Raw genomic sequence first — 24,378 nt, forward strand, 5'->3', positions numbered from 1 at the left:
AAATTCAACAAAACCACTTCCAAATCTAACAATATTCATCCAAATTTACCTATCAATCTACTTCTCAATATGCGCACTCTCCTCACTTGTAACCGGTCTCGAGCTTGCATCTGCTGCAAACTCTTGCTTTTGTGTTGTACCTTTTGGTGCTTTGATGTAATTGTGTTGGTTTTCTCAACTAATTCGAGTGATGTTTCGAAATTGCTGGGTCTTGGGCAGACGTTTGTTGGGTTTGCGGTGGTGTGGGGTAGGTGGTGATGGTGGCAGTAGTAGGTATTGTGGGGTGGTGGTGGCAAGTGAGAGAGAGGGGAGAGAGAAATGCGAAAGAAATAAATTGTTTTTTTATATTATTATGCTAATCTATACATACAAATTAAGTTTATAATCTATTTAGTTTTTATTAAAATTTATTTAAAACATGGGTAAAAATACTTCACTACTTTTGTGTGACTTGACTTAACGATAAAAGTTAACTGGGTTAGGGAAAAAACGTATAAGATTTTGAAATATTAAGTACAAAACTTGTCAATTTTAAAACCAAAGGACACCGACTGAAATCTAATATAAAGATAAATGTCAAAACTTGCAATTTACTCTTAAATTCTTATTGTAATAATAATTTTCTTTAAACAATATTTAACAAAGTAATCGGTTGTTAAAAATCATAAAAGTAGCTTAAATTTCTATGATCAATATATGAGATGCCATACAATGATCCTAAAAAGTTTACAAAGGATTGTGTCCATGTGTTAGGAGGATGTATGCTAAAGGAAAAGATATTAATGGCAAAGTTTTGTTCATGTTTGTTATGTTGGATTTGTTTTTGAGGCTACCGTTGTCAATGGTATTGGCAGAGAAAAGGACTAGATAATAGTGACATATGTTGGTGGTCAAAATGGACAATTGAACACGTGCTCATTATTTGAACTCAATGCATAATGTATTGTAATGACAATGTCGTACTAGAAACGTTCAGAATCAGGTTCTGGGTGATGTAAACATAGTGTATAGTTATAGCATTTGTGTATAGCAACTATTTTCTTTGTTGGATATTTATAGTTATCAGAGAGATTAAATGTAATTGTAGGACTTACTTCATTGAATCTCTTCGATCCATTTACTTATGAATGCGTATGCTTACTTTATGTATTATCTATAATGGGTCAAACAAGTATGTTCATACTTTATAATGCTACATTATTATTATTATTATTATTATTATTATTATTATTATTATTATTATTATTATTATTATTATTATTATTATTATTATTATGTTCAATCCTAAAGTATAGTGAATCAAAGTCAAATTAGTCTAACCCTCAATCATATTTGTTTAATTAGCAGTGACTTTACTTGCAACTACTTAAATGCCACAATCTTACCAAAACGGGGCATGTCACATATGCAAAAAATGCGAGATTTTTAATAGAATATTTTTTTTTACAATCTTTATTATATGAGTAACTTTGTAAACATAAGATTAACCAACAAAATTCCACCTGAACCAAGGAATATGATCACTCTCACAAAGTTGTAGGTCATATTGATTATTGTTTTTTCGCCTCTCGTCTAAGCCTCAGTCGAAGCTATGCACATTGAGTGCGCCTAACGGGTTTGATAGCTATGCTTACATTAAGGGATTTTGAAGCAAACTATCTTTTAGGAAGTGTTCATTAGGCGAAATATAGTAGTCCATAGATAATCAAATCAAAGTATCCAATCAATTTATTTTAAATTGTAAAAAATTACGTATGAAATATGTAAAGCATAACTTATATGAGGGACTCTTTTTGTACATAACACCAAAACACTTCTCATTTTGAGGGTTCCATAATATTTAAAGTTTCTTAAACCCCAAATCGCCACAACCTATATGTCTCTAAACCCCAATATCCGCCGTCGCCGGTAGCCTCCGCCCTCCGCCGCCGTCACAACTGCCGGAATCAATAACTTATCACTAAATAATTCGCTTAAATACAAGCAATCATCCACCTGTATTCGCTCTGTGTTGAAGTTCTGAGTGTTAAAAATGTCAACCACTGAGGTATACTAAATTAGTAGTTTTATTATTGATTTATATCAGTTTATTTTAGCTTATTCTTTACCATTTCGTTATGTGTATAAGTTTTGATTCGTTTTTAGGGTTTATATGTGTATGTATATTCATTACATGTGTATGTGCATATTGTTATTGAATGTGTATAAGGTTAATTAGACGAAATATGTGATAATTGTTATATGAAGAATGATTTTAGGCTTGAATTTTCAATTAGAATGCCTGCCATATGGATTTTATATTCACAGTATAGTTGTCGAAGGCACGCGAGGGCCTCATATAAGCAAGACGCTTAACATAAACATATCATTTTTAGGGATTTTAGACTTGTTTAGGCTGGTTCCAGACCATTTATAGATGTTTCAGACCAGTTTTGCCGGAATTTGTGGATTTTTGTTACAATTTACGGAACTTGACTGGAACCGGGCCTAAGCGTCATCGAAACCTGGCCGGAACGTCCCCTGATCGCTTAGATGGCTGCAGTAGGGCACAGTTATTGTATGATGATTTTCGAAATTACTTTTTTATGGTGTTAATGTGTGGATATTTCAGGGTGCATCGGATATGGTGGAGGGTGTAAGTTTCAGTTTCATGACTGATGAAGAGGTTAGGAAGCACAGTGTTTTAAAGGTTACAAACCCTATTTTACTTGACCCTGTTGGAAGACCAATGCTAGGAGGTTTGTATGATCCTTTGTTGGGCCCCATTGATGATCAAGCACCGTAAGTTATTAATCTTTGTATTTGTTTTTTTTAAGAGAACCATCACTTGCTTATTCTGAAAAAAATGCTTTATAAATTTATCGTGCAGATGTAAGTCGTGTGGGCAGCAATCGTTTAACTGCCCGGGTCATTGTGGTCACATTGATCTTGTTTCACCAGTATACAACCCGTTATTGTTTGATATGCTTTACACCATTTTAAGACAAACCTGTTTCTTTTGTCGCCATTTTAAGGCACGCAGAGAAGAGGTAATAATATATTTATTTGTTACAGTAACGTGCTTCTTTATTTTTGTCAACATATTACATAATTTATTGATCTTTTTATAGGTCGAAGTGTGTACTACTAAACTAACGATGATAGCACAAGGTGACGTTACCGGTGCCAAAAATTACGTCAGTGTTTCCGATAGCAAAGATATTGATATGGAGGAGAGTGATGGTAACAATGTTTCAAGTTCTGGTTCACAAAGTGACGGGCCCGCACAAACTCATAACGATTTTTGGACATCGGTTCAGTATATAGAAGCAAAATCTGTTTTGAAAGACTTCTTGAGTAAACCCAGCAAGTCTTGCCATAGCTGTGAATGTAAAAACCCGAAGATCACCAAACCAACGTTTGGATCGTTTCGTATGGTTAGTTTTTAACTTTTTATAATGTTTTACAGTATTTGGGAAACAACTAAAGGAAACTGATATAAAGTTACTTGTATACGAACGATTCGGTTTAGGAAATGAGTGTTAAAGATGCGGAGAAGAATCATATAAAAGGTTATCAGCTGGGAAGTAGTCGGGACGAGGAAGAGCTTCTAGAAGATGAAGACGACAAGATTTCTGAGGTCATAAACGTCAACGAACAATCAGAAGAAGATAGAGTTGACACAGCTGGGACCGGTGCATCTGCAGCCTCATCGTCCAAACGAAAGAACGTAAAAAAGAAAAAGTCAAAAGTGCCCTTGGATTTCATGGAGCTGAAAAAAAGATATTCCGGTTCTCTTTTACCATCTAGGGTACCAAACAAGACAACATTTTTTGCATTTCGCATCGTTAATTGTAGGGGTGTGCACGGTTCAGTTTTATGACAAAACCAAAACCGAAATGTTCGGTTTTTGGTTTTGAAAACTGTTTGGTTTCGGTTTTTCGGTTTTAGCAACAGTTTTTGGAGCAAAATTACGTAAGATTTAAAAATAAAAAGTATGATGCAAGATTTAAGAATCTTTATTAGGTGTTTACATTTTGTTAATAGATCTAACCTTTTGAATCGATATTGTTCACATAAACTTAACCTTCTAATCTATATTGATGTTTCTCCAAGGTTTTTATTAAGATATTTCTTTGATAATACTTTGAAAAACATATATTTTATATGTTAAATTTTGATATTTCTTGTAGGCAATAAATAAATCATTTCAAAGATAAATAAACATGTTAATGTTTTATTATAAATACTTAATATTAATAATTTCTAAATCAATACATAACAAACACACAAAAAATGATATTTTGGGTTATTTAGTTCGGTTTTTTCGATTTTCATAAAATGCAAAAGGCAAAACCAAACCGAAAATTTCGGTTCGTTTTTTTCCTGGTTTTTTGTGCAGTTCAATTTTTTTGGTTTGGTTAAATCGGTCTTTTCAGTTTGGATTCGGTTATTTCGGTTTTCTGCTCACCCCTAGTTAATCTTAATCGTCCGGCAAGATCTATGCTTTGCTAATGTCTAAATTTTTCTATAATTTCAGGTTATAAGTATAATTAAAGATCTGTGGGAAAACGAAGCGGGTCTTTGTTCATTTATATGTGATATGCAGCAGTTAAACGGATCTGTCAAAAGTAACTATTCGATGTTCTTTATAAAGGCGTTGCTTGTACCCCCTACGAAATTTCGTCCTGCTGCCGTGGCAGGTGATTCTGTAAGTATATGTTCACAAGACACATTTTTTTTATTTAGTTTTGTTTTTCATTTATATGGATTTACAGGTGATGGAGAATCCACAAACGGTGTTACTAGGCAAGGTGGTACAGTCAAACGATGCATTGGGAAAGGCTCATATCAGCAAACTTGAAGGGTCGAAGATTGCTGATCGATGGAAAGATTTACAGCAGTCTGTAAATGTTTTATTTGACAGCAAGACTGCCACAAGTGAGTCATCATTATATAGCATGTTTTTGAATATCATGATATATAAAGTTATAAACTCTCTTTGTGAATATCTTCAAGTGATTTTGATTTAAGCTAATAATCTAATCTGGTTAGCGGGCAAAATGATGGCGTGTCCGTTGACATGTTATTCATTTTTGATCATGTTGGCTTCATAGTAGTCTAGGGGGTGCTAAACAGGTCATGTTTGCGGGTTAAACCCGACCCGAAAATATTAGACGAACCCGGACCCGAAAAATGTGTCATACATATAAACCCGAACACGACCCGAATAATTGCGGGTTGACCTGAACACGACCTGTTCAACCCGGATTTTTTATTTATTTTTGCAAATGAATATATTAAAAATTTAAATTTTACTAATATAACACAAATGTGTATAATACAATTACAATTTAATTATAAAATCTTATGTCAAGTTCTCTTTATAAGTTCTAATTATGGCAAAAAATACACTACATTGACTAAATTGCTTCTTCTTGATGGAAGATTTAACTCTGAAAAGTGCAAACACCGGGATATGCCAGTTACTTGAGAAGAAAGAGGGAATATTTCGCCAAAAAATGATGGGAAAAAGAGTTAATTATGCTTGCCGATCTGTCATTTCCCCCGATCCTTATTTAGCGGTTAATGAGATCGGAGTTCCACCTTATTTTGCCCTGAGATTGACCTACCCTGAGGTATTGTTACCCGCGCACATAAAATCTTTATCATTTTGTTTAAAAAGCCGAATGATCCGTTATCATTTTGCACTACATTGTTGCAGAGGGTGACTCCTTGGAATGCTGGAAAACTGAAGGATGCGATCATTAACGGTTCTAATATCCATCCCGGAGCTACGCATTATGCTGATAAGGTGTCAACCGTTAGGCTACCTCAAAGCAAAAAGATGCGTATTTCTATATCTAGAAAATTACCGTCCTCTAGAGGTACGGGCATACAAACCAAAAAGAGCTCCGACTATGAATTCGAGGGTAAAGTTGTCTATCGCCACTTGCAAGATGGTGACATTGTTCTTGTCAACCGTCAGGTACTGTATATTATACTGTGTAAAGAGGGGTCAGTTGTGACCCCTTAGTTATGAATGGGTAGATTTGGGGTTTTGTTGGCCTCTATTCTCAAACTGGTTAATTCAAAAAATAGCTAAAAGGTGAATGGGTCAAATTACGTCTGTAAATGAACTAAACGGACACGAACAGAGGCGTGTTTGTGTTCGTTCATTAACTTTAACCGAACACGAACACGGACATATAATCGAACGAATTTTTGTGTTCGTGTTCGTTCATTAAGAAAATGGGCATGTTCGTGTTCATTTATGTTCGTTTGTTTAAAACCTAAACGAACAGTTCACGAACATAAACAAACAAACTTAAACAAAAATAATTCAACGAATATAAAACAATACAAATGAACATAAATGACCAAACATAAATGGACATAAAGTAGCTTTTTAATACAAATTATTATTGGTTAATTACGATAAGTTCTATTGGAAAGCACATTTTGATTATTGGAAAGCCCAATTATCAATTAATTATATGTATATAAGTAGTTAGAAAACCTCTTTTATATTTCTATTTGTATAAATACAACTCCATATGTATTTGTTAAAATATAAATGAACATGAACGCCGTTTCCGTCCCCAAAACGTCCCCGAGACGGGTACTCCATACTTATGGGCGTCCCCATGCTTCATAGATGAACGGGCAAACATAAACGACCGTTCACGAACATAAATGAACGAACAACACGTGTATTCATGTTCGTTCATTTAATTAAAACGAACAAATAAGTTTGTTCATGTTCGTTCGTTTATTTAATAAAAGAACTTCCCGCCGAACAAGTTCACGAACAGACCATGAACGTTCTGTTCGTTTATAGGCCTAGGTCAAATGTGTTGGATAGAACAGATGAAACAATTAGAACGCCATCTAAATGATTATAATCTGAACGAACAACACGTGTATTCATGTTCGTTCATTTAATTAAAACGAACAAATAAGTTTGTTCATGTTCGTTCGTTTATTTAATAAAAGAACTTCCCGCCGAACAAGTTCACGAACAGACCATGAACGTTCTGTTCGTTTATAGGCCTAGGTCAAATGTGTTGGATAGAACAGATGAAACAATTAGAACGCCATCTAAATGATTATAATCTTGTTTTATGCAACTATTTAGATTATTATTTAAAACTGTATTGTAATTGCTGTTAAGAAGTTAAAAGGACCGGCTTAATAAGTAATAATTTCATGTCAGCCTACACTTCACAAGCCGAGTATAATGGCACATGTTGTTCGAGTATTGAAAGGTGAGAAAACGCTTCGGATGCATTATGCAAATTGCAGGTTAGTATGGTGTAAGCGTTATGGTTTTTGTTTTCTGTTTTTTTGTTTCCTTTTTTTGTTTCATGTTTTGTGTTCTGATTCTTTGTTGATTTTAATAAACAGTTCCTACAATGCTGATTTTGATGGAGACGAAATGAATGTTCATTTACCACAAGATGAAATTTCACGTGCTGAAGCCTATAACATTGTGAATGCTAACAATCAGTATATAGTTCCAACAAGGGGTGATACGGTTAGAGGCTTAATTCAGGTAACAAATATCATCTTGATACGGTTAGAGGCATGTTCGTGTTGTTCATTTAACTTTAACCAAACATGAACACGAACATATTTTTTGTTCATGTTCGTTTATTAAGAAAATGGGCATGTTCGTGTTCGTTCGTTTAAAACCTAAACAAACAGTTCACACGGAAGTAAACGAACATAAACAACAACTTAGACGGAGATGAACATAAATGAATGAACAAACATGTGTTCATGTTCGTTCGTATAATTAAATGAACAAAAAATTGAGTTCATGTTCGTTTGTTTATTTAGTAAACGAACTTCTCACCAAACAAGTTAACGAACTGTTCTTGAACGTTCGGTTTGTTTACAGGCTTACCTATATTGACATGCATGACATGATTTCACATGTAGGATCATATTGTTAGCTCTGTACTTCTCACGATGAAAGATACGTTTCTAGACCGTGAAGATTTCAATCAACTTCTTTACACTTCTGGTGTGTTTGCTGGCGGCGGCAGTTCACAACATGGGAAGGTCTCTATTGTCGATAAAGCGTGCCATGTGGAGCCCGTTTTTCCAGCTGTTTTAAAACCAAAACCTCTCTGGACAGGGAAACAGGTCATTATTTATTTTTCTTTTTTAGTTCTCTTTCAAGCATATGTAGATAACTTGTTAAAAAGGAAATTGGTCAAATGAGTCAAACATGTTGAAAGTCATTCAAATTGTAACTTTGATGCATAAAACCTGTTAATTCATTGAATTAAAAAACTTTGTTATTGAAATTTTATTTATTCAAAAAATATATTTGACTCTTAAGTCAGTTACAAAGATATTTTTACTTATGAATGAATGCCTTATCAGTTTATCTCTAACAAGTCAAACGGATAAATTAGCTAAAAAGAAATGAGTCAAACAGGCTGAATGTCTTCCAAAGTGTATATATATTGCAAAAAACTCCAAAAACATTTTATTCTAAACATTGGTTTGTTATAAATAAATAATTCATTTATTTACTCATATTTCACTGTTATAAATAAATAATTAATTTATTTACTCATAAATAAATAATTAATTTATTTACTCATATTTCATTGATTACTTGTATAAAACTTCTTATTTTTTTCCGGATTAATTAACTTTTTGTTTGTGTTCGTAGGTCATAACAGCGATACTGAATCATCTGACGAGAGGTTATAAGCCTTGTATTGTTGATAACAAGGTGAAGATTCCGGAGCAATATTTTCAAGGGAAAGAGGTCAAACAGGATAAAAATAAAACAAATAAACGTCTAAAAAAAGAGCTTGCTGAGTTTGACAATGCGAATCTAAAAGAGGCCGATGAGACCAGATTATTAATATGGAAAAACGAGCTTGTGTGTGGTGTCATAGACAAAGCTCAGTTTGGCAAGTATGGTTTGGTTCATACGGTTCAAGAGCTGTATGGTCCAGACATTGCAGGGCTCTTACTTGGAGCTTTTAGTCGGTTATTCACTTCTTTTCTACAGGTACTATAAGTATAATAATAATAATACTCTTTTAACCTTTTTAAAACTGTTTTTGTAGTGTTAACGTCTCATATACTTTATTTATCAGTTCCATGGATTTACATGTGGATTAGACGACCTCATGGTGGCGCCTGATTGTGACAAAGAAATGAGGATGGAACTTGAAGGTGAAGATGTAGGTGAAAAGGTTCACCGCAAATTTGTCAACCTGGAGAACCAAAAAATAGGTACAAATTCGAGTACCAAAATATAGCAAAATTTAGAAGAGGTGGTTGTTTTGACCCATTTACTCTTGAAACATGTCGTTTTTGGTTGTACTTTGTCCAGTGTTGTAAGAATCGCTGGGCGCTAGTCGGCTGGTGGGGTACAGACTAGCGTTAAATCAGAATTAATAGGGATTAATCGGATTGGGATTTATATATGTAATCTTCAGTTTTATATAAATACGCACATTTTTATGTGTAGTTTTTTAGCAAGACAAGTCTTAACCCCTCATCAGCTCATTTTTTTAAGTAGACAAGATTATTCACCAAAATTTACAAGGTTTGACTGGAAAATGGCCGGACTATGTCGATTAGGACTACTTAGGGCCCCGTTGACCGTCTAGCGATTAATTGGCCGCTTAGAGGAAAATTACTCGGTGAACCTCCAACTAGCGATTAATTGGCAACTAATCGGATGGTAGTCGGGATTTTTACAATCATTTTTTTATCTCAAACAGGTCAAATTGGTATTTTTGATAAAGGGAACGTCTTGAACAGATAAAAGTCGTATATTTTTAATGTATGTCTTTGAAATTGTTTTGTTCAACGATCTAGACTATAATTGTAAGCGTAATTAACGTATATAATATGTATACTTTGTCTTGCCACCTTTAACCTCTTTACTCTTTTGAATGTGAATTAATTATATCAGGTTTAATTAATTTATTACTTCCATCTTACTTTCTTTAATAATGTTTGTAGGCACACGAGAGCTGCAACTGGAAACAGAGAAAATAATAAGAAGTAATGGAGTAACAGCCACTGCAAGTTTGGATAACCTTATGCAAACCGAACTTCGGGATAAAGGTTCTATGATTAGCAAAAAGTGGCTACCAAAAGGACTTTTGAAACCGTTCCCACAAAACTGCATTTCTCTTATGACTATTAGTGGTGCTAAGGGTAGTTCGGTAAGTTAACAAGATTCATTTGTTATTTTATTTTATCTTATCTTATTTTAAATATTCTAATTTTTTTAAATAAATAAACAGGTGAATTTTCAACAAATTTCATTTTTACTTGGTCAACAAGAGTTGGAAGGAAAAAGAGTGCCGCGAATGGTTTCGGGGAAGACTTTACCGAGTTTTTCACCTTGGGATTTTACTTCTCGGGCCGGTGGATATATTGTTGATCGGTTTTTAACGGGCCTTCGCCCACAAGAATACTATTTCCATTGCATGGCTGGCCGTGAAGGGTAAAACCGTAAAACTAACATTTTCTCAATTCCTTTAAATCTTATATGATGTATAATACAGTTAGTAAGTTTTTTTTTTTTTTTTTACTTTGTGGGATGTTGTAGGTTGGTTGATACAGCTGTCAAAACTTCTCGTAGTGGATATCTACAAAGATGTCTTATAAAGAATCTTGAGAGTTTGAAAGTTTCATATGATCACACAGTTCGTGACGCCGATGGTTCCATTGTTCAGTTTTATTATGGTGAAGATGGGGTCGATGTGCATCAAACTAGCTTCCTTAGCAATCTTCAAGTGCTGAAATCTGTGAGATTCTCGTTTCTTGCTTAATTTCTTTAAATTTGACAAAATGTGTAGGTCGGTAATGGCCAACGGGTCAAAACAGGAAACTAATGTACGGGTTGGGTTTGACCCAAAACACTCTTTTGTACGGGTTGCATTAAACATAATACTTTGCTTCCTTTCAACCCATTTGAATTTCAGCCCATTTGACATAAAAACAACTTGGATTGACCCCATTTAAGTAAACTAGTGGGTTACCACCCGTGCTTCGCAGCGGGTTTGAAATGTAGATAAAAATAAGCAAGTCTAAATAGTAACTATAATAAAGTGTAAGGGTAAATAATGAAAATTAAAAAAAGGAAACTTTATTGAAGTTGAGGGGCTAAACATGTAATTATTAAAGTTGAAGGGCTAAGTATGTCATTTTCAAAGTTGACGGGCCAAAGTTGGTTGATGTTGACAAAAGTTGTGGGGTTAAACATGTCATTATCAAAGTAGAGGTGCCAAATATGTCATTACAAAAGTTGAGGGACCAAAGTTGGTTGATGTTGACAAAAGTTGAGGGGCTAAACATATCATTATTAAAGTTGAGGGGTATGCCATTACTAAAGTTAAGGGGCTAAATTTGTCATTACCAAAGTTGAGGGGCCAAAGTTGGTTGATTCCAAAGTTGAGGGGCCAAAGTTAGTTGATGTTGACAAAATAGCATTTAAAGTATATATAGAATGGGCTGAAACTACCACTTCTTTATACTATGTCTTTTTGTTCTGTTTGTTTTAAACACACAATTAATTTGCCTTTTTTATTTACTCTGCTAGAATCAAGAAATCATTAACCAAAAGTTAAAAGAGCCACTTGAATTTAATTCGTACATTCAAGAGTTGCCACAAGGTGTTAAAGATAAAGTCAAAAGTTTCAAACACAGAAACGAGAACCGAGAGGATTTATTAATGCTAATTCGACAAAAGTATCTCTCAAGTCTTGCCCATCCCGGAGAGCCCGTTGGTGTCATAGCCGGTCAATCTGTCGGTGAACCATCTACCCAAATGACGTAAGATATTCGAAACTACATTCTAATTTTATTATATTATGTTCTCCATGTGTTACTATATATATTTATATTCTTTCTTTTACAGGCTCAACACTTTTCATCTTGCGGGACGTGGTGAGATGAATGTCACACTTGGTATTCCACGTTTACAGGAAATTTTAATGACGGCTGCACCAAACATAAAGACTCCTATGATAACATGCCCCTTGCTACAAGGCAGATCAATGTAAGTCGCACCCTAATTATCTATAACTTAAAAACAAAGGTCGGTGGGGTTTCCCACCGACAAGCTAAACCCTTCAAGTTTGAAACTTGACACAAGCAACCCCTCACAAAAAAAAAAACAAAACAGCCAATAAATTTTAGAACTTCACAAAAACAGCACCTAAACTTTTGAAATTGACATTTTCACCCCTTGAGTTCTAACTTTTCAAATTTACGCTTGTATTTTTTTTAGCTTATAAGAATAAAACTATTTTCGCATCACCCCTTCAGTTCTAACTTTTCAAATTTACGCTTGTATTTTTTTAGCTTATAAGAATAAAACTATTTTCGCATGTGATTGTTTTTATGTACATGTCGGTGTAAGTTCACGTTTCAACGTAAATTTACGTTTCATGCTTATTTTTATGTACGTTTTCCGTTGGTCTACGTTTGACATTTTAATGTACGCGTCTGTATAAATTCATGTTTCAATGTAATTAATATAAATTCACGTTTTGATATAATTTTTTTGGAAACAAGTTTGGTCAAATATAATATGTTTCCATACTTATTTTTGCGTACGTTTTTTTGTTGGTCTACGTTTTGACGTAAACAATGTTCGGAAACAAGTCGGGTCAAATAAATTCGACGATATAAATTCGAGTTATTGTATGCAAAGGTAGGGGTTGTGTAGTGGTTAGGTGAAACGCTCACTAAACAAACCAACTCGAGTTTGATTCCATTTCTTTTGTAACCACAATGTTTTAGATCGAATACGTCGAAATATGCGTTTTCATATGGTTAATGCATCACATAACGTGCCGCCAAGGCGCCAACTATAAACAACTAAGGAGTCGCTGCTGCAACGCCCGGCTTAAGGCAGTAATCTAAAAAATAAGAATATGTTAAATGTTGCAGAATAGATCTTTTCTTAGATTTTTCATTCTAACGCCATGTCACAATTTCAGGGAAGACGCAGAGAGACTTGTAGAGAAAGTGAAAAAACTGTCGGTTGCAGAAGTTATGCAGAGTATCGAAGTCTCAAAACTGCCACTTGTACTTATCAATAATCAACCGTGCAGAGTCTATAAGCTTATAGTGAAACTAAAAAAACCGAAGCACGTATCGCTACAGAACTGTCAAGAAACGTTAAGAAACATCTTTTTAAGAGCATTAGAAGATACAATTGAAAGACACATTGCGTTGCTTTCCCGAATTAACGGAATCAAAAGCGTTAAGAATTCAAAATCCGATGGCGCCGGTGACGATGATTCTGGAAGTAATCTAGATCGTGATGATGGTCATGAAGATGATCAAGAGGATGATGATGATGATGATAATGAAAAAGATGAAACGGCTGACGATCTTGGCGCAGATTATAATAAACGAAAACGTCAAAATACTGATTCAGTGGAATACGAGTCTTCTGAAGAGGAAGATGAAGACGGAGAAGAAGAAGAAGAAGAAAAGGAAGCTTCTTCCGATCTTGAGAATGACGGTGTTGAGGGTAAAGATGATGGTAAAACCGGTAAAGAAGTTGAAAGTGAAAGTGAAAGTGACGATGAGACAAATGGCGGGGGTTTAGCAAAGGAACAAGAACAAGAAGACAAAGATATGGATAAAGCAAAGCTTAAACCGAATGAGGAATTTGTGACCAGAAAGTTTGACCGGTCAACGTTTGTGGAAGTTAAAGATTTGAGTCTTGAAGTCCATTTCAGGTTTACGAATGAACCCGAAATATTGCTAGCAGAGGTAAAAGCTTTCATAATGCTACTATTTAGAAGTTGCAAAATGAGCGGGTCGGTTAATGGGTCAAAACATGTAATGATTTTTTTGCTGGTCTATTCTTCGGTTAATGGGTCAAAACATGTAGTTTATGTTAAAACATAGTATAAAAAACTAAAAAAAATTACATTATTTGCAAAATAAGAAAAGTTAATAATTTAATCAAACGAATGAAAATAAATAAATTACAAGATATATACTTTCATATAAATTTATATAAATTACAAAGTTATAAAGTAATCGATAAGACAATATTGGTTACTTTAATAAAGTAAAAATAAATAAAAGGAAACTTGTGTAAATTACAATTACAGATTATGTTCATTATAAATGAATTTCAGATTATATCCTCTGGGCAAAATAGTCATTTTACCTTAAAGTTAACTGAAAAGTTCAGCTTAAAGGACTGCGTGCAAAATTTAGTCATAAAGGACATTTTGCGTGCTTTTTGAAAACAAAGGACATAGAATGTAATTTGGTGCATAAAATAAAGGACAGTTTGTGTAATTTACTCTAATTAATGTCTAAATCTAATATTTTAAAATGTAAATTTTATTGCAGGTTGTACAGAAGGCTGCAAAGAAGGTTTACATCAAGGGTTCAGGAAAACTCGACCAATGTCAACCCGTAAAATACAGTGTAAATGTAAAACAAGTATGTTGGAATCAAAACCACCCTGCAATAAAAAAAATGAACGAAAAAGTGAAAAACAACGATAACAAAAAAGAAGAAAACAAGCATGTACCATGTGCATTACAAGCTTCCGGAGTAGAACTACCCGCGTTTTGGGATATGGAACAAGACCTCGACGTTGACCATGTTTACTCCAACAATATTCACACCATGCTCAACACTTACGGAGTAGAAGCTGCAAGAACGAGCATAATCATGGAAATGCAAAACGTTTTCGGGAGTTATGGTGTCGAGATTGATTACCGGCATTTGAGTTTAATTGCCGATTACATGACGCATTCGGGCGGGTATAGACCTATGAGTAGATTTGGGAGCATATCGGAATCAGTATCTCCGTTCCATAAAATGTCGTTTGAGACTGCGTCTAAGTTCATTGTTGAAGCGGCTTCGCATAGTATGATGGATAATTTGGAGACACCGACGGCTAGGATTTGTCTTGGTTTGCCGGTTAAAGTTGGTACGGGTTCTATGGAGTTGATGCAGAAGTTGGATCTTTAGGTTTTGATTTTGTCCGTTTTTTGTAACGAAATAGTAGTGGGAATACTATGGTTTTGGGGGAGGGGGGTCAATTTTGAAGGGAATACCATGATTGTTTGAATTTGAACTTCTATTAAAATATGCTTTAGACATAGTCCTGAATTTGAACTTCAATTAACATATGTTTTATACATAGTCCACCAAATAGTATGTTTGACCATGAGGAAGTTATTGTTTTGTTTTTTTCAAGTGTTATTTGCCTATGCATGATTATATTTAACTTCTATGTTTAGATATGGTTTTGGTGTCGAGGGTCTCACTGGAAGTAGCCTCTCTATCCATTGGAATAGAGGTAAGACGTGTCTACATCGCACCCTTTAGACCTCACCAACAGTTGGGGTTGTACGGTGGTGGTTTTTGCTCATTCATTGCGAGATTTCTTCCATCGACACCTTAAATGTCGAGTTCTCTAATGCACAACTTACACACCAAAACATTTAAATGTCTAATGCACAACTAACACGCCAAAACATTTTGACCGTATTTGAGGTTGGACATCTTATATGACCCAGAAACGATTGTAGCATGTCTAGAAACGATGTTTACAAAAAAAAAATGCTCGGTCTACTGAAAATTTAATTTTGTGCATTAACGTAGATATTAACGCATGCGTTTACTATTGATTTTTGATTGATAAAAAACGCTTATGTGATGCTCGTTTCAATGAGCATTTGTTTTCTTTTTTCAACTTTTGATCAATGGATTACTCATTTGTTGTGGTTAATTGACGAGAGTCTAAATATTTGAGTACCTATATATAGGATATTAAAACATAATTAAGAACAGAACAAAATAAACTGATTCTTGAACTTTTCTATTTCTTTGGTACAAAAACTTTAGGAAAACTTTCACAAACAATGAAGTAAATTGAGGTATTTTCCATATAATAAACCTGTATAATAAATTCATTTTGTCCAGAACTTGTACTCACTGCTGTTTGTTGTGTACATTAGCGGAGGGTGCCACCTTTGCAGGCGTGGAACGTTCAGATTGCGAGAACTGAATCAAGATCTGCATTAAAACCGTAATAACCGCCAAACAAATTGCTGTAATGGTAACACCTTTCCATGAAGACAGAAGATTAGACCATTGGAAGAACTTGTAGGTCCCAAAAACAAGCAGGCATGCCCATGATATTAATACCTGTATATATAATAAAAACACGCGATTATCGAACTAATCAGAACCATATAAGGAGTTAAATTTGTTTATTTAAGCAATAAAATATATTATTTTAAACTCAAATAGTGACAATCAGATAATTAGTTCCAAAACGCATATCCAAACACCCCCTAAAGTCGTTTTTTTTTACCACGAGAGATTTTAAAGGGCGGCCGATGTCGTGGATTTCTGAATCGGGAAAGGTGTCTTCTTCCTTATGTTTGTCTAATAAAGCATCCTGGAAAAACAATGAACAATTTTAGAAACTCGTGAAACATGTAAACGGTTACAATGTATAGTTGATTACAGTTACACGAATTGTTCGAGTATCAGTCAAACGTGTTGACTGTAGTATGATAATGTTAAAAACGTGTCAATCCTGGCAGGCTGGCGGGTTACACCCCGCTTGCGGTGTGCACATATAATGTATATATGTGTAGTCGCTTAGGGGGCAAAAGTGAACTGCACTAATTTTAACATTATTTTACTAATTTCGTGAAAATAACGTTAAAAGCGACGGACGGTTAATCATGCATCATGCAGTGGCGTTGATAGCCGAAAGACAAGGGGGTACAATCACTAATCGGTCTTTTTCCCGATTACTAAGTGTTATGGGCCTTACGTCCAAGGCTTGACGCAAAACTACAATCTATCCGGGGGTCTCGTTGGAAGCAGCCTCTCTATCCTACAAGGTAGAGGTAAGGCTGTCTACATCTTATCCTCCTCAGACCCTGTCTTAGCTTTGCTATTGGTGGGATTTACTGAGTATGATGATGATGATCGTTGTATTGTCACTTAAGGTCGATTTCTTTTTTTTTTATTTTTCACTTTTACCCCACCCGCATGCATAATTAATACACATTTAAGGAAAGATTTATTTCCTATGTATTATCTTAATATATGAAACATAAGACATAAATTAATGTAAAATTAAGAAGCAACAATGAACCTTGGCAACAAACAAGTCTTTACACCATTGTGCAACAGCTTCATCCGTTTCTGGCAAATCTTTCATCAAATGGCGCTTGATTTTCACTTGAAGCTGCAAAAAGAAAAAAAAATCACTTAAATTTCTTGCAATAATAATAAAAATGCAAAACAAAGTAACTTTTAGGATTTTACGATTACTAGAAAATAGTACAAGTGGCTAGGGCTGTAAACGAACCGAACGTTCAGCGAACAGTTCGTGAATCATTCGGCGGGAAGTTCGTTTATGTTCGTTCGATTAGCTTAACGAACGAACACGAACAAAAAATTTCGTTCGGTTAGCTTAACGAACGAACACGAACACAGGTCTCGTTCGTTCGACTGCGTTCGTGAACGTTCGGTTACATTCGTGCCTGTTCGTTTGATTATATGAAAAAAGTAATAAATAATAAACCTTTTATCTAAACATATTAAAAACTTGAAACCCTGTTTTTTCTAAGTTAGCTAAAATTTGGATATTCTAAAACATTTTTGGGGATAATTATGCTAAGTTAGTTAAACTTGATTCATCTCTTTTGGTGGTGTAGTAGACTTCTTGTGTTTTGATTTATCATTTGATGGTTGTATTTAACTACTTATATCCAATGTTTAAGGATAACAATATTTTTACTTTTTTATTTTCAAGTTAAATGTTCATTTGCGTTCATTTCTATTTGCTTGTGTTCGTTTGTGTTCGAGACCAGTGTTCACGAACTGTTTGTGAAGAACTGAATTTCCTTAACAAACGAACCCGAACATAAACTTATGTTCGGTATGCGTTCGTGAACAATTCACGAACATGTTAATTTCCTTAACGAACGAACACAAACATGGCCTTGTTCGTGTTCGTTTACAGCCCTACAAGTGGCAGTTTCAACCCATTTATATATACACTGGTTGATCTGGGTTATGTTATATCTTTAACGGGTCAAGTGGGTTAAGGTAAGATAGTTAACTAGAAAGGAAACAAGTCAAATGGGTTAATCAGATAAAACGGGTCAAAGTCATAAAAAAGTGTGTTTGAAAGCACAAAACCTTTTAAACTTTGTAAAAGTTTAGTTATTATAATCCATATTAATATTGCATAAACTTACAAAAAAATCCAAGATATGAATAAAAAAAATCGTTTGTGGGTCGGCCCAGCCCGTTTTGACCCGTTACCAAAATTTCAAGACTGCTCACCACAGAAGGTTGCCCCTTAAAGAGCCTCAGCATCGTTGGCGGAGTTGAACTTTTTGGAATAGCAACCGTCATATCATAAATGGCAGGAACAAACGACCGCATCTGACTTACTGATGTAACAAAACCCTGAAAAAAAAATAAGAAAAAAAAAAAAAAATACTTAAGGTATGAAAAGTAATAACCGCCATTATGTGCAGAAACAACAAGATAACATTTACAATTGTTAGTACTCCTTTTTTTTTTTGTTTTTAAAATGGCAACTGTTAATAATCAAACGATGTTTTGACCCATTAACCGACCCGTAATGTTACAATGATGTCAAACCTTTGTTCGTGGAATGAGCACATTTCTAGGAATAGGCAACCCATTTGAAGCTGCGTATTCTTGAGCTGCCAAAAGCTTCGCTTGAGTAAATCGAGTCCCTTCCACAAAAAGAGCCAACCAAAAGGTCCGAGGATAGTCTTTTAACTGCTGCAGACCAAGCTGCAAAACACACACCACCGTGTTAAAAATGTTTGAAACCGGTGAAAACTTTTGTGCAAAGAAACTATGTATCATATATGATTACCAGAGTTATATTTATCTCAATGATGATATAACATTTGTATAAAACCGTAAAGGAAGTTTTACGTATACATAGTACACACTAGGCGAGTTTCGACCCACTTGCCTCGTTTCATTTTAAGATTTACACCTTTGATCCATTAAGAGGTAGAAATATAGTCGGATCGGTTCATTTATAAGTAAATTGGTCGATATTGATGTCTCTATATACGTGTGCATATGAATATTATTAGTAGACTACATGTAATTAAGTAACACCTTTAGAGTACTTTCATCCTTAGCCCAACTTCTCTCAAGAAAAAGATACTCTGAAAACCACATTGACCATCCTATGACCTGCATATAATGAAGTATATTACATGAATTATAATAACAAAGGTAAAATTAGCATATTAATTCAAAATGAATAACATGCATTTTTTTAAACTTACAGGAAGTAATTTTGACGATTTTTTCATGATGGCTAATGAGCTACCAAGGCATTCGGCTCGCTGTCACAGTAGAATCCAATTATATAAAAAATACAAGTTCAGAACTTTCGATGCATAAAAGTCTATCCTAACAGTAAGAAGTGAAATTTCATAAATACAAACGTAGCATATAGATGCCCCGCTTGCAGTGTGCACATAAAATGTATATATGTGTGGACGCTCGGGGGGCAAAAGTGAAATGGTACTAACTTTAACGTTATTTTACTAATTTCGTGAAAATAACGTTAAAAGCAGCGGATGGTTAATCATGCATCATGTGGTGATGTTAATAGCTGAAAGACACGGGGGTACATGCACCAATCAGTCTCTTTCCCGATTGTTTGAGTGTTATGTGTCTTAGGTCTAAAGCTTGATACAAAACTACAATCGAGCCGGGGGTCTCACTGGAAGCAGCCTCTCTATTCCTACTGGGTAGAGGTAAGGCTGTCTACATCTACCCTCCTCAGACCCTACCTTAGCTTTGCTATTGGTGGGATTTACTGAGTATGATGATGATGAAACGTAGCATATAGAGAAAGCGTAAATATATTTGATAATCACCTGCGCAAACACCCATCCAATAAGCCAATCGATATCACTTTTGTGATTCGCTATACAAAGAGCATGCTCCTTACCTGTAATAATGGTCAACAATAGATATAAGATACATATTTTTTATATGACTCTTTCAAGATTACCACAGCCCAATTTGAACTACTCATAAATAATCCAAAACCATAGAGACCATAAAAACATTAGTACGTCTATCTTACCCATCATTTCTAATGTCTCTGAATCTGCGTATACTTGCACCTGCAACACGTCATGTTAGAACACTACACTCAAAATACAAAATCTGTTGGATAAAAACAGAAGAACAAAAATAATAAAAATCAATATATCCTAATATAAGAAACTCCCCTAGTTTCAAACTGGAAAGTGACCAACTAATAATCCAATTTAAACAGTCCCACTAAATTACTAACAAAAAAAAAAAAAAATGAGTTAAAACTTTCGACACTTCAGTTAACATGATATATGTGAATACCATCACCATCAAATTCGACAAACAACGCTAAAATCAAACGGCATGCGCAAAAATATCTTCACACAGCGGCGGATCCAGGAATTTTTTCCACCAGGTTCCTTTTGATAGATTTTCACTAATTCTCACTATTTTTTAAATCATATAAAATTTCCACTATTTTTTTCATTTTTTTTCCAAACCGAGGGGTTCCCGGGAACCCCCAAAACACCCCTGGATCCGCCACTATCTTCACATTTTATAGCACCAAAAAAATTGTGCATATGCAAGATGATGTTATCTTTATTAACAAAAAATAAACATAAAGTCCATCCTGAATACATAACAAAAAAGAGAATGAAACAAATCAGATTATTGTAACCATATTAACATTATAAAAAATATGTTCAAATCATGGGCGGACGCCCCCCTTGAAAAACAAAATTAGTGTATTTTCGAGGTAAAAATCCCGACTGCACCCCTTGAAAATTTGGTTGAACCCTTCGTTCGCACCCAAAGAAAATAATTCCTGGGTCCGCCACTAGACTTCAAATTAAGATCATTATGCCCTAAGTGACCCTAATCTAATCAACTTTATAAAACAAACAACACTAAAATGATTCAAAATAAACCAATGAACCTTACTAAATGATCACCTTAACTCCAGCCCACCAATCAACCATCCACACAAGTTCAATCCACAACAGCTCCACCACAATTCTGTTAATCTTTCTGTAACCATTCTTCGAAAACGGCCGAACAATCACGAAAAATATCGCCTAAATACCAAAAACATGTGAACCAAACTGAAATTCAAGATTCACAATTCTTGACACAAAATCATCAATAAGATTAAAAAAAAAAACACCCAATTACACAATGTCGTGATCCAAGTGATAAAAAGTTACAAAATTTGTAAAAAAAAATGATTGGAAAATAACGTGTGTATATATATATATATAAATCAGTAGCGAAAAGTTTAGAGACCTGAATAAGATTTATGATCAAACCAGATACGAAGAAGAGGACGCTGAAAGGGACGATCACAACTGCGGCAGGAATCGCCATGATTGATGAGGTTTCGGAATTCGGAGATTTTAAGGTGATGGACGTTCAGCTTCAATTCGAACAAGCAAAAGATATACATACAACATGTTATATATATTTCTGAATTTTTTAAATAATGAAATATAAATAAAGTTTGGGGAAATTTACAAAATAGATAAGTTTGATAAGAAAGTTTCCACTCTAGACATCACTTTTTAGTTGTTTCCAAAGTAATTAGATGATTCGTTCCCTAAACAAAAACACCGGTTCGATAAAATAAACTTTTAGCTGTTAGTTAAACAAAACAAATTACGAGGTGCCAGCTAAATATTTATGATTAAGCTTGTCTATTTTCGTAATTTTCTTAAAAGTTATTGTTGTATTTTTAAATATGATACATGCGGTTATGGAACTATTTTACTTTCTCTTTCCCACTAACTTGATTATATTTTATGTGATAAATACAAATGTATTATACCGTTCTGGCTTTTACCATACACATTACTGGTTTTGAAACGGAGGTACTTGTCTTTTATATCCAAACGATCCAGGAAAGAAAAAAGAAAAAAATAGAAATCCAAAATAACCTAATCAAAATTTTTATTTATGAATTAATTTTGGCCTTTTGGATTAATTGATATATATTTGATGTTTAAATTATATTTTTTAGGCACATAAAAGAAAAGAAAATGTATCATTTCTTTAAAAAAAAAATGAATAAGTCCTTGGAGTTTGGTTGAAGGTTGGCATACCACTTTTACCTAATTATTTGTTTCATTTAAAACATATAGGTCTTATTCTTTTACACGTTTAGTACATCATTGTTCCTAATAGGACTTAAATCGGTAACATTATTGTTGGGTCTATTTGATATTGCCATGTTAGTAACGGTTGATAAAATAAATGTATTTATACGCACAATATGAATATTGTATGCATGATATGATGTTCATTAAAAATAAATAAAAATATGTGTAGAGTGTAAATTCATGTGGAATAAAAAACTTTATAGATGTAATGCTTTTAAGATTGTAATTAAAAAAAGTTGATCATCATAATTAGAAAACATGATATGTTGATATCAACTATGCATGAAATGTAAAGTTGGTGTATTTGGGATGCATATATTAATTAAACGGTGAACACATGTGCATGTATGTAAAACAAAAATGTATTTATGATGCTCATCTAAGGTTTAGGATCAAATATAAAGGTTTCTAAAAATAAAAAAGAGAAAAATGCTCGGATAGTCCCTGTGGTTTCGTCTTTTTTCACCTATAGTCCCCAACTTTCTAAAACTACCTGAATAGTCCCCAAGTTTTCATTTTTTGTTCCCGGATAGTCCCTGGGTCTAACTTCAGTTACTTTTCTCTGTTAAAATGATGTGAAATGACAAAAATACCCTTTCCTTAAAAGGCCAAACCATAGGGACTATCCGGGCATCTTCTTCATTTTTATTTATAAAACCCCACCACCACACTTCATCTTCAACCCCCACCCACCCACACCACCACCACCACCACCATCTACCCCAACTTCACCATAACCACCACTGCCACAACCATGCCCGCTGCAACCACCACCGCCGCCATCATCACCGCATGTATCATATGCTTCTATTAATGCTATGCCCGGATAATTTGCTTCTTCATTTAAATCACCAGCAACTCACGTTCATAAGTTTTGTTACTGAAATCTGATTTTGGACGGTCTGTAACAGATAAGATCTGATAAAAATTGTGGTCATCACGTTCATAAGTTTTGTTACTGAAATCTGATTTGATTCATAAATTCTGGTAAATCGAATCTGTTGGTTGAATTTCGATCAGTTTCAGCATGGTGTTCGTGTTAATTCGATCGATTTCAGACTGAGTTTTGATTGCTTTCGGTGAAAACTGTTTAAACCGGTTGTATTTCGGTGAATTTCAAACTGAAATAGTTTGTTTTCGGTGTGTCGTTTGATGATTGCAAACCATTTCGGTGTGATTTCAATAAGTTTTGGTAAAATATTAATCAGTTTGAACAAGTTTCATTGATTTTCGGAACGAAATCTGATCATTTTGAATAAGATTCATTGCTTTCAGATTCTCGACCAGTTTTGGACGATTCGGAAAATTTTCAATAAGTTTCAGAAGTTGAGTTTATAAGAGTGGTAGTTGATTGAATTGAAGTTGATTTTGGAATTACAGATTGATTTGCTTAAGAATTTGAGTTTTTGAAGTTGTTTGTGTAGCTGAAATAGTTGCATTGCATTGACTGTTGTTTGTTTTTTTGAAGAACAAGTAGTAGAGATGCAGGTGGTATAAAATGATATCAGTCTTGTGTTGCAAAAAGAATATTAGAGTATTGAGTTGCTGGTGATTTAAATGAAGAAGCAAATTATCTAGTTCATCAGCGATGGTTGTGGTGTCATCAGCGATGATGGCGGCGGTGGTGGTTGCAGCGGGCATGGTTGTGGCAGTGGTGGTTATGGTGAAGTTGGGGTAGATGGTGGTGGTGGTGGTGGTGTGGGTGGGTGGAGGTTGAAGATGAAGTGTGGTGGTGGGGTTTTATAAATAAAAATGAAGAAGATGCTCGGATAGTCCCTATGGTTTGGCCTTTTAAGGAAAGGGTATTTTTGTCATTTCACATCATTTTAACAGAGAAAAGTAACTGAAGTTAGACCTAGGGACTATCCGGGAACAAAAAATGAAAACTTGGGGACTATTCAGGTAGTTTTAGAAAGTTGGGGACTATAGGTGAAAAAAGACGAAACCACAGGGACTATCCGGGCGTTTTTCTCAATAAAAAATGTATAAAGATTCTTAAAAATAAACCTATTACAAAAACATAAACACCCACCACCACCCAAAAACCTAAACCGTTTTTGTTCTTTTTTGGGTGGGGGAGGTTGGGGGGGGGGGGGGGAGGAGGTTTTTTGGGGTTTTTTCTGGTGAGGTATAT

At 34.5% G+C, this 24,378-nt stretch overlaps 2 protein-coding genes across 3 annotated transcripts; one reads left to right on the forward strand and one right to left on the reverse strand.

The window, feature by feature from the left end:
* The first annotated feature begins 1,853 nt into the window (after nt 1–1,853).
* LOC110884713 (DNA-directed RNA polymerase I subunit 1) lies at nt 1,854–15,203 on the forward strand. Its single transcript, XM_022132429.2, has 21 exons — nt 1,854–2,047; nt 2,612–2,781; nt 2,870–3,029; nt 3,111–3,416; nt 3,512–3,790; nt 4,520–4,690; nt 4,758–4,920; nt 5,428–5,618; nt 5,705–5,968; nt 7,196–7,284; nt 7,387–7,534; nt 7,924–8,130; nt 8,669–9,016; nt 9,105–9,243; nt 9,982–10,187; nt 10,269–10,471; nt 10,577–10,775; nt 11,570–11,802; nt 11,888–12,028; nt 12,975–13,758; nt 14,353–15,203. Exons 1-21 carry the CDS (start codon nt 2,033–2,035, stop codon nt 14,980–14,982), a joined length of 5,046 nt encoding a protein of 1,681 aa, XP_021988121.1. The 5' UTR covers nt 1,854–2,032; the 3' UTR covers nt 14,983–15,203.
* Nucleotides 15,204–15,797: 594 nt separating this feature from the next.
* Nucleotides 15,798–21,688, reverse strand: LOC110884714 (1-acyl-sn-glycerol-3-phosphate acyltransferase 2). Of its 2 annotated transcripts, XM_022132430.2 has the most exons (12): nt 21,604–21,688; nt 21,376–21,505; nt 21,045–21,167; nt 20,138–20,177; nt 19,926–19,999; nt 19,326–19,385; nt 19,153–19,230; nt 18,655–18,813; nt 18,331–18,456; nt 17,132–17,224; nt 16,334–16,420; nt 15,798–16,164 (listed from the first exon to the last, which is right to left on the reverse strand). In XM_022132430.2, exons 2-12 carry the CDS (start codon nt 21,454–21,456, stop codon nt 15,949–15,951), a joined length of 1,137 nt encoding a protein of 378 aa, XP_021988122.1. In that variant the 5' UTR covers nt 21,457–21,505; nt 21,604–21,688; the 3' UTR covers nt 15,798–15,948. The 2 variants fall into 2 exon arrangements, with proteins under 2 accessions (XP_021988122.1, XP_035834470.1); XM_035978577.1 differs by lacking the exon at nt 21,604–21,688 and having other exon boundaries at nt 21,376–21,554.
* Between the last annotated feature and the right edge of the window lie 2,690 nt (nt 21,689–24,378).

The sequence above is a fragment of the Helianthus annuus genome, chromosome 10, assembly GCF_002127325.2.
Source record: "Helianthus annuus cultivar XRQ/B chromosome 10, HanXRQr2.0-SUNRISE, whole genome shotgun sequence".
Classification (NCBI taxonomy): Eukaryota; Viridiplantae; Streptophyta; class Magnoliopsida; order Asterales; family Asteraceae; genus Helianthus; species Helianthus annuus.

Coding starts and splice junctions, on each gene's coding strand:
- LOC110884714 (XM_022132430.2), bottom strand. CDS start 21,456: ATGGCGATTCCTGCCGCAGTTGTGATCGTCCCTTTCAGCGTCCTCTTC. Junction 19,231..19,325: donor AATCGTCAAAATTACTTCCT/GTAAGTTTAAAA, acceptor CATTATATGCAG/GTCATAGGATGGTCAATGTG. Junction 16,165..16,333: donor GCCCTTTAAAATCTCTCGTG/GTAAAAAAAAAC, acceptor TTATATATACAG/GTATTAATATCATGGGCATG.
- LOC110884713 (XM_022132429.2), top strand. Junction 5,969..7,195: donor TTGTTCTTGTCAACCGTCAG/GTACTGTATATT, acceptor ATTTCATGTCAG/CCTACACTTCACAAGCCGAG. Junction 7,285..7,386: donor ATGCATTATGCAAATTGCAG/GTTAGTATGGTG, acceptor TTTAATAAACAG/TTCCTACAATGCTGATTTTG.